We start from the raw sequence: 9,509 nt of genomic DNA, 5'->3' as shown, positions 1-9,509 counted from the left end.
CCCCACCCATAACAGCAGTGACACGCAGCTCTGGGGACACCTTTAATGCCCAGGCAGTGCCAGGACAGCACACGGGATGCAGCCCCACGAGCACTGGGGTGGCCGTGGGGGCCCTGTGCCCCCCCAGACTGGGGTGCAGAGCAGCAGGGCCAAAAGCTGGGAGGTCCGACCGGCGCGTTGCCACCGGGTAGCACCAGGACCTCCATGTACACAGCGGGGACACAGCGGGGCTGCACTCTTAGGGCTGGCCAGGGAGAGCCTGGTGGGTGGGGGGTGAGCGGCGACGCTTGGCACGGGGGGGGCTGGGTGCTGGTGGACCCCCAGGGCCGCTGCCTGAGCCAGGTTCAGGTTCTGCAGGAGGAAAGGAGAGAGCTGTGAGGCCGTGGGGTGTGGGGTGCCACAGCCCCAGCTGGTCCTCAGGGACCCTTGTGCCGCTGTGGGGTCCCGAGGCCATCAGGTCCCGCATATATCCCCACAGATCCCTGTGCCCCCATCGGGTGCTGTCCACCGTAGGGTCCCCAGACCACCATGTTCCTCCACCCCCATGAGGTCTCCTGACACTGGGACATCCTTGTCACCACAAGGTCCCAGCCCACCATGTCTCCATCACCATGAGGCCCCCATGGCACAGAGCAGGCTTTGCCCTCCACAAAGGTTCCTTGGACAAGTTTCCCCCATTGCGGCACAAAGCTGTCCCCAAGTGCCACCAACAACCCAGACACCTCCCATTCTGACACTGTTTGGGGACAGAAGGGGGCAGCTGGCCCTGGGTGTGCCCCCAGCTCCATGTGTCCCTTCACAGTGTCCCCCCACCATTACCACCCCAGCATCACCCCCACACCCCAAGGGATGAGGACCCCTGCCTGGCACCCCCGGTTGGCACACAGGGATGAGGACAGAGCCCCTGCAGCAAAGCACAGCTGGAAAGGGGGGACAGCAGGAGGGAGCAGCTGGCTATGGAGTCAGCCTCAGTGCAAGGGGGGCTGGAGGCTCCTCCAGGGTCTCCTCTGGGCTTTGAGATGCTCCTGGAAGCCCCATGGTCTGCACGGCCCATTGATCCCTGCGGAGCTCCCAGGTGTCCCTTGGAATATGGAGCCACTCTTTGTCCCTCTCCCATGAAGGCCACCAGGGACTCCCTTGGTGTGAGAAGGGCACTGGGTGGATTTCTTGCACCAAGAGCAGCTCCAGTGCCTCCTTTGATCTCCTTGGAGAACAACCTTGATCCCTGGGGGATCTCCAGGGCCTTCCTCAACTTAAGGGACTCTCCATGGTCTCCCTTGGTCCAAGAGGGACTCCACAGTCTCCCTTTAGCCCAAGAGAAGCTCCAAGTTCTCCTTTGATCCTTGGGGATCTCCAGGGTCTGCCTTGGTCCAGGAGTGTCTCCATGGCCTCCCTCGGTCAAAGACTTGCTCTGTGGTCTCCCTTGTTCCCTGGGGCTCCCTCAGCCCTTGGAGCAACCCCTGGGCCCTTGGACACATCCAAGGCCTCCCTCGACCCAGGAGGGTCCCCTTGGTGCAAGAGAGGCCCTCAACCATCTCTCTCGGTCCAAAAAGGTCTCAATGGCCCTCCATGATCCTTGAGCATCTCCAGGGCCTCCCTCAGCCCAACAGTCTCTCCCAGGGGTGGCTCTGGGGTCCCTCTCCATCCCTCCCCCTGCTGCTGGGGGGACATGCCTGGCTGACACGGAGGGTAGCGGGTGGCGGTGCAGTTACCTGGCCAGATGATGGCTTCCAGGAGGGTGACCCTTCTAGCCAGGACCTCCAGGCGGGCCTGCTGCCGCAGCAGGGCTTGGAAGCTACTGGCCTGGTGGAGAGTGAGAGAGCAGAGCAGAGCGTGGTTGCCCCATGGCACAGCGCGGGCGCAGCCGGGCCGGGGGTGCGGTGCAAGCGTTGGGGGTGCCAGGTGTCCCAAAAGGGTGTGGGGTCTCCCGTGGTCCCAGGGGGATGTGAGGGGCTCTCCTGTCCCCGTGGGTCCAGGGAGGGGGCACTCACTGAGGAGTGCTACCCCTGGCGTGGGGGTGGGGGGACACATGTGTCCCCATGGGGCTCAGGGAGGGGGGCACCTGCTGCTCCCCATAATGGAGCACATCATGAATGGAGGGGACCCCTGTGCCCCCCCGATGGCTACTTCCTGCGCTCCCCCTACTCACCATAGAGCCCAATCATTGTTTCCAAGATTAAAACCCTCTCTGCTAAAATCTTCAAAGCCTCGCGGAGCTGGTGTAAACCCTCCCCCTGCGGAGGGAAGAGAGGAGTCAGGGGGGAGCCAGGGGCACCCCCAGCCCCGCCGCCCCCTCTGTGCCCAGTGCTGCCTGCCTAAGCCCCCAGAATGCGGGGGGCAGTGGGTAGGGAGGGGGTGCTGGCCACACCATGGGGTGGGAAAACAAGCACAACCCAGGAACAATGGGGTCCCAAGGATGAAACACAAGCACTGGGCACATTTGGAGACCCCCATGCCACCGCTGAGGTCTCAGGGACAAGGTGCAGCAGGGGACCCCCATAACGTTATTGGGATGCCAGGGGCACCAGGTGAGCGCTGAGTACATTTGAGGACCCTCATGCTGTTCTTGAGGTCTCAAGGACAAGACATGCACTTGCACAGTTAGGGACCCCCGTGCCATCCCTGGGACCCCAGCCACACAGTGAGCGCTGCTCACAGCTTGGGACCCCCATGCTGCTGTTGGAGTCCCAGGGACATGACATAGGAGCATTTGGGTACCCGCATGCCACCCCTGTCCCCATATCTCCCACCACTCACCCATGTGCCCTTGTCACCCGGCTCGCCCTTGGGGCCCGGCTCGCCCTAAAACACAGAAAGGAGAAGGAGAGGCAGAGGGGGAGGGCAGAGGGGCCACCTTTGCCCCAGCACAGCCCCCATTCCTGGGGGGGCCCACGTACCTGTGCCCCATCCTGCCCACGGCTGCCTGGCTCTCCCTTGGGGCCCTGGGGGGGAATAGATCATGTCATTATTGAGGGGTGCATATGGGGTAGAGGCACCTATGGGTGCTCCTACTCCCTAGGCTCAGTGCTGGCTGAGACCCCACCCAGCTCATCACACTCACCCTGTCTCCTTTGTCTCCCCGGGGACCGGCAGCTCCGGGTGCCCCAGCTCTCCCCTATGCAGTGACAGTGACGGTGCCATCAGCACTGGGGATGTGCCCTCTGGAGTGCTCCCCCCACCCCAAAATGCTCCCAGACTTACATCAGGCCCTGGGGGGCCGGGCAGACCCATGGGTCCTGGGGGGCCGGGGGGTCCTGCAAGGAGAGTGAGGGGACACGGCTCAGCATAGTGCCCTCTCAGAGCTGCTGCTCGGGGGGTGATGGGGGTGAACTCACCCATTGGCCCCATGGGTCCAGGGGGGCCAACGGGCCCCACAGTGCCCCCAGCTGCTTCAGTGAAGGTGTTGGAGAGGAGCGGGTCCCCTGCAGGAGAGGTCAGGGTGGGGTGGTGGGTGATGACCCCCCAGCTCTGGGAGGGTTCAGCTGCTCTGCTGGGGTTCAGCCCCTGCTCGTCCCCCAGAACCCTCAGCCCCATCCTTACTTGGATCAGTCAGCCAGGGCACGGCTGGCCCCACAGGAGCAGGAGGCCCAGGGGGGCCAGGGGGGCCGGGCAACCCCTTTTCTCCAGGGAGACCTCTGGCTCCATCATGGCCAGGGGGACCGGGGGGACCTGGGGGACCTGCAGGGAGGAAAATGAGGGTGAAGATCAATGGGGGTTAACAAACTGGGGAGACTGAGTGGGCATACCCTTACCTGGGGGTCCCGATGGACCCTTCACTCCAGGAATGCCTGAGGGTCCCCGTCCTCCTGCATCACCCTTGGGACCAGAGGGGCCGGGGGGTCCCCGTGAACCAGGTCTGCCTGCAGGGAACAGCATCCTCAGGGGGGATCTTTCCTCCAGCACTGGGTGGCACTGCCACCACCGATGGCAGTGAGTGCAGTGGGCTGTGGGACAGCCACCCACCCTTACCTTCATCCCCTGGGCTCCCCTGTGCAGCTGGGGACCCCCAGAGCTGCCCAGTGTCAGGACTCCTACCCAAGCTGTCACCTTTGGGTGTTGGGGACGTGGGGGCTTCTGCCACTGAGAGCCGGGCCACCTGCGGATGAGACAGTGCTGGGGACAGTGAGATGCCACCCCTGGTCCCCATGGCCATCAAGGAATGGCGGGGCGGGGGGGTCACCTGAGCCTCGAGGGTGGCCAGGCGTGCTGACAGCTCCCCGACGTGACTGCAGTTCAGGCACCCTGCAGGGGACAGTGCAGGGCTTGGGGTGCACCCAGGACCTCGAGATATTTTTGGGGGTGTGGGGCACCGAGGAGCTGCACCCACCTGAGAAAGCCGTGGGGCGCAGGGGAGAGCGACGTGGGGCGGTGCTGGGGCGTGCGGCATCACGCAGAGCGAGGAAGGTGTGGGGGTCTGTGAGGGGAGAGGGTGTCAGGACCCCCCTGGGCATCGCTGCTGATGGGAGAACCCCCTCACCCCAAACTGGGGAGGGGGACGAAGGGAGTTCTGCTGCTTTCTGCCCCATCTCTGCTGTTGGTGAGCCCCAAACCTAGTCATGGCCCTTGGCCAGACCCCCCCAGACCCACGGCCCTGAATCATATTCCCCTTGAACCCATGCATGGTCTGCCAGATCCCCCCCAACTCACCACACAGTGCTAAGCCAGATGCCCCAAATCCCATCCGTGGCCAAAAGCCAGAGCCTCCACACCCAGCCATCCACTATAGCACTCCAGATCCCCTCAGTCTGTCCCATAACCCTGAGCCAGATTCCCCCAAACCCACCCATGCCCACCAACCAGATCTTCCCAATCCCAACGATGGTCCTGAAGCAGTGACCCCCTGCTCCCCATTCCTAGCTCCCAATACCACAGACCAGCTCTCCCCATCCCCAGCTCAGGGGGACTACAATGTGGGGTCCCACTAAGGGGAAGTGAGAACACAACATAGCACAGAAGGGGCTGGAGCAGATCCATGTCACTGAGCCCCCCCACACTGTCACCACACCCTGGCACGGCCACCCCCAATGCTGCTGGGGACAGCCAGCACAGCCCTAAGCAGACCCAGATGTGGGGCACTCAGCCAATGGTGAGGAGGAGGAGGAGGGGAGAACTGAAGCACGCACAGAGGAGGAGGAGAAGAGACTCTGCCACCCTCGTGCTGTTGCCACCCAGCTGGCCCCATGCTCTGGGGGTGGGCTGGGGATGTGTAGCCCCCGCCTGCTAACAGAGGCTGACAGCTGCCAAGGACCATGCATGGCACAGGCTGGCACCCATTCATTCACTGTGCATAGACGCAGCTGCCTGGCTGCACACAGGGACAGACAGACAGGCAGGCAGACAGACAGGCATCCCCTTATGGGCGCATCCACCCACCCACAGGATGTCCATCCATCCATCCCCCACTGACACCCCATCTGCTTTTCCATCTATCTGTCCATTGGCACTGCTGTCCAACCATCCATCTGCCCACCCACCCGCACAGAGGGTTGTCTACCCATATGCCCACCTCCTCACCCACCCAGTGGTGTGTCTCTCCGGGTGCCACCCATCTGCACACAGGAACATCTATCTGTCCAACCATACGTCCATCCATCATCCATCCATCCATCCATCCATCCATCCATGCAACCATCCATCTGTCCATCCATCCACCCACTCACCAACCCACAGGAACATCCATTCACTCACTTAGAGGAATGGACATCCATCTGTCCATCCACCCATTCACTTACCCACCTACAAGAACACCAATCTATCCACCCACCCTTCCCTCCCTCCTTCCATCCATCCCTCCATTCCTCCATCCCTCCATCCATCCATCCATCCATCCATCCATCCATCCATCCATCTGTCAATCCCACCCTCCATCCACCCATTCACCCACAGGAACATCCATCCTTTCATACTTCAGTCCTTCCCTCCCTTTCCCCCTCCTTCCCTTCCTCCCTCCCTCCCTCCCTCCCTCCTTCCATCCATCCATCCATCCATCCATCCATCCATCCATCATCCATCCATCCATCCATCCATCCATCCATCCATCCATCCATCCATCCATCCATCCATCCATCCATCCACAGGAACATCCCTCCATTTCTTCCTTCCTTCCTTCCTTCCTTCCTTCCTTCCTTCCTTCCTTCCTTCCTTCCTTCCTTCCTTCCTTCCTTCCTTCCTTCCTTCCTTCCTTCCTTCCTTCCTTCCTTCCTTCCTTCCTTCCTTCCTTCCTTCCTTCCTTCCTTCCTTCCTTCCTTCCTTCCTTTCTCCCTCCTTCCCTCCCTCCCTCCCTCCATCCATCCACCCATCCATCCACACATCTAACCACGCATCCAGAGCCCACCTTCCTCGCAGTTGGCCCCGCTGTGCCCAGGGCAGCACTTCCACTCCAGCGCCGTCAGCGTCCTGTAGGCCACCCTGTACGCGGGCCGGATGATGGTGCGGTAGCTGCTGGCACAGAGCAGGCACTGCTGTCACCCCCGTGCCACCACCCCATGGCTGCAGCTCCCAGCACTCACTGGGGTCTCACCTGCCCCCACCGCAGCCTGGCGGCCAGCGGCAGCCCTGGAAGACACGCTGCAGGGAGGTGCCGTTCTGCACCAGGCACGTCACCGTCCTCGTCACCATGTAGGAGCACCAATTGCTGCAAGAGAAGACACCGGTGCCACCACAGGGGTCCCACTCTGCGTCCCCAGAATACCCCATGTTCCAATGGGAGCCGGTGGGAGACTCGTCCCTTGATGTCCCCAGGGTGTCCCCCAGGTGTCACCCATCCTTGTGGAGATGCTACCTCAGCTTTTAGGTGGGTGCCCCCAGCATGGTGTCCCTACACAGGCTCCACCATGGCCACTGCCCACCACCAGCCCTGTTGTCCCCACACAGGCTGTGTCTGGGGATATGAGTGCCATCCATGTCAAGGAGGAAATAGGTTCCCAGGTACCCCATGGGGGAGAACTGGGACCTTCCAGCTCCTTATAGGTGTGAACCAAATCCCCCAGTGCCCCAGAGTTGCCCCATAGTACAGAACCAAACCCCCCAAGTGCCCCATAGGGGGATGCTGGGACTCACCAGTGCCTGACAAGTGACCCATGGGGAGGAGATGGGACCTCCAAGTACCCTTCAAATACCCAAAGGAGAGAGCTGTGACCCCAGAGTGTCCCCCAAGTGTCCCATAGGATAGAACCGAGCTCCACAAGTGCCCAATAGTGGAGAGCTGGAACCCCCCACTGACCTATAGGGAAGACCCAAACCCCTTGAAGATGTATGCCACCTTCCCTGCCTGCACAGTCACAGTTTGGGTGGAAAGAGGAGCTTTTAGTGCCTGCGGGGAAGGAGGTGGCTGCGGCTGGTGGCAGCGTGGGGAACAATTGTGTGGGATGTGCCGGGGGGACGCAGCGGGGCAGCACAGGGCTTTGTGGCTGGGCAGCATCCCAGCTGCACACTGAGCCACCGAGTGGAGCGATGGGGATGGCTGGAGGGGTCCAACTGCCCCAGTGCTGTGCCCCCCAGAGCTGTCTCCCGCTCCCAGTGCTGGCATGGGCTGGGGATGATGCCAGCCCCGGCGGTGCCATAGGGATGAGGATGCGTCCCGACCCGTTCTGGCTGGCAGGGAAGTTGGGGTGGGTGCCAGCAATGAGGGAACCCCCACAGCTCAGGGCAGGAGCCAGCGGCGAGGCGTGTGGGTGCTCGCATGGCCTCAGCTCACCCAGCCCACCCGCTGCGGGGCCATTCGTGCACTGAGTGTGCCCGGGCTCTGCTCTGGGTCCGGCACCTTCCCCCAGATTCGTGCCCCTCTCTGTGTATGTGGGACCCGTGGGTGGGCCATAGGGGGTGGTCAGGCAGAGGGGTCTGCCCGGGCTAGGCCAGGAGGGGAAGGGGAAATGAGGCAGCTTCTGCCCGTCACTGTGCCGAGCTGAGCGGAACCGGGAGGTCCCGGCAATCCGGTGCTGGAGACACCGCCAGCGCCAAAGGTTTCCTGTAAACAACCCCCCCGCCACCCCCGGCAGGACAGGGACCATAGGGATAGACAGGGACTGCCGCCCCCAGCAGCCAGGCACTGCGTTCCATTGTCCCCACTGCTTCCTGGGCACAGGCAGAGCCATGGGGATGGGGCCAGGCAACCCCCAGCCGTGAGGACCCCCCGTGACCCCAGTAACCCCCGGCAAGCTCCGTAATGCTACAGCGCCTCTGCACCCGGGTGGCTGCTCACCCCAGCAGAGACAGCAGCCCCGCTGAGCCCTGCCAGCCCTGGTGACCCCCACACCCCACAGCCTTCCCACTCCCGGCAAACCCAGAGCCCCGCTCCGCACCAAGCAGCCCCTGGTGCCTCCAATGTTCCTTTACCCCCCAACCCCGGTGTTGGCACCGCCGGGTGTCCAGCATCCAGTCCCATGCCGTGCCCGCTCCCCCTGACACCCAGAGCTCCCTGGTGCTGCATCCCCATGCCTGGCACTCAGACCCCACCCCCGCTCCTCCTCCCCGCTCTCCCCTGGTGCTGGCCCCCCCAGTGCCTGATCCCCAGACCCCATTGCTGCCGGTACCACCAGTACCCAGTGCTCGCTGCTCTTCGGTGCTGGTATCACAGTGCCCGGCACACAAAACCCCCAGCGCGCTGTGCTCCCCACCCAACGCTCTCTCGGCGCCCGATTCCCTTACATCCCATACGCGATGCCCCCATCTCCCCATTGCCCCCCGTTCTCGTTGCCCTCTCGGTGTCCCCCCTCCCCCCGGCGCCGGTACCTGCGGGGCTGCACGCTCCAGGAGCCGGCAGCGGGCGGCAGCAGGAGGCAGCAGCACAGCCCCATCGCCAGCGGTAGGGGCGGGCAGCGGTGCCCCCCCCGGGAGAGGCCCTCCATGCTCCGTTCCGTTCCGCGCTGCTCCACTCAGCTCAGCGGGGCACCGGGGGCCGCGCTCCGTGCGCGGGGAGGAGCGAAGGGGAAGGGATGGAGGATGGAGGGGGAGGAGGAAGGGACCCCCCCCCCACACACACACACACACACCCCGCTGCCTTCCGCCTCGTAGCGGGTGGGGGGAGCGATGTGGGGGGCGGCTCCTGGGGGGTCGGGGGGGTAGAATGGGAAAGGGAGTGGGGGGATATGGATAGGGGATATGGATGGGAGAACTTGGGTATGGGGCCATGGGTATGGGGGATAGAGATGAGGGAACATGGATGTGGGGGACATGGATATGAAGACATGGATGGAGACATGGATATGTGAGCATGGATATGGGAACGTGGATATGGATCAGTATGGGGGATGTGGATATGGAGATGTGGGTATGGAAGGGCATGGATATGGGGATATGGAGGCTTGGGTGGGGGGGAACATACATATGGGGGACATGGATATGGAGGGACATGGATATAGGGAGCAGGGATATGGAGGGCATGGATGGGAGGATATGACCGGGGGACGTGGATATGGGAGCATGGGTATGGGGCACATGATTATGGGGGGCACATACTGGGGAAGTGGATATGGGGGATATGGATTGATGCCGTGCATTGGGGTGTCACA

At 62.9% G+C, this 9,509-nt stretch overlaps 1 protein-coding gene across 5 annotated transcripts; it reads right to left on the bottom strand.

Moving 5' to 3' along the window:
• Positions 1 to 30: 30 nt before the first annotated feature.
• EMID1 (EMI domain containing 1) lies at positions 31 to 8,964 on the bottom strand. Of its 5 annotated transcripts, XR_011905411.1 has the most exons (16): positions 8,731 to 8,964; positions 6,521 to 6,634; positions 6,335 to 6,441; positions 4,328 to 4,414; positions 4,181 to 4,242; positions 3,970 to 4,096; positions 3,753 to 3,860; positions 3,541 to 3,678; positions 3,336 to 3,422; positions 3,202 to 3,254; positions 3,062 to 3,115; positions 2,898 to 2,942; positions 2,758 to 2,802; positions 2,150 to 2,234; positions 1,713 to 1,803; positions 303 to 351 (listed from the first exon to the last, which is right to left on the bottom strand). XR_011905411.1 is itself a non-coding variant. In XM_072350876.1 (15 exons), the coding sequence occupies exons 1-15, from the start codon at positions 8,844 to 8,846 to the stop codon at positions 239 to 241; spliced, it is 1,341 nt and encodes a 446-aa protein (XP_072206977.1). In that variant the 5' UTR covers positions 8,847 to 8,964; the 3' UTR covers positions 40 to 238. The 5 variants fall into 5 exon arrangements, 4 of the variants coding, with proteins under 4 accessions (XP_072206979.1, XP_072206980.1, XP_072206977.1 ...); XM_072350876.1 differs by lacking the exon at positions 1,713 to 1,803 and having other exon boundaries at positions 40 to 351; XM_072350877.1 differs by lacking the exon at positions 1,713 to 1,803 and having other exon boundaries at positions 40 to 351; positions 6,335 to 6,438.
• Between the last annotated feature and the right edge of the window lie 545 nt (positions 8,965 to 9,509).

Source organism: Excalfactoria chinensis, chromosome 16 (genome assembly GCF_039878825.1).
Source record: "Excalfactoria chinensis isolate bCotChi1 chromosome 16, bCotChi1.hap2, whole genome shotgun sequence".
NCBI classification, from domain to species: domain Eukaryota; kingdom Metazoa; phylum Chordata; class Aves; order Galliformes; family Phasianidae; genus Excalfactoria; species Excalfactoria chinensis.
The sequence above is the reverse complement of the archived record's forward strand: the minus strand, read 5'-3'. Positions and strand labels throughout refer to the sequence as shown.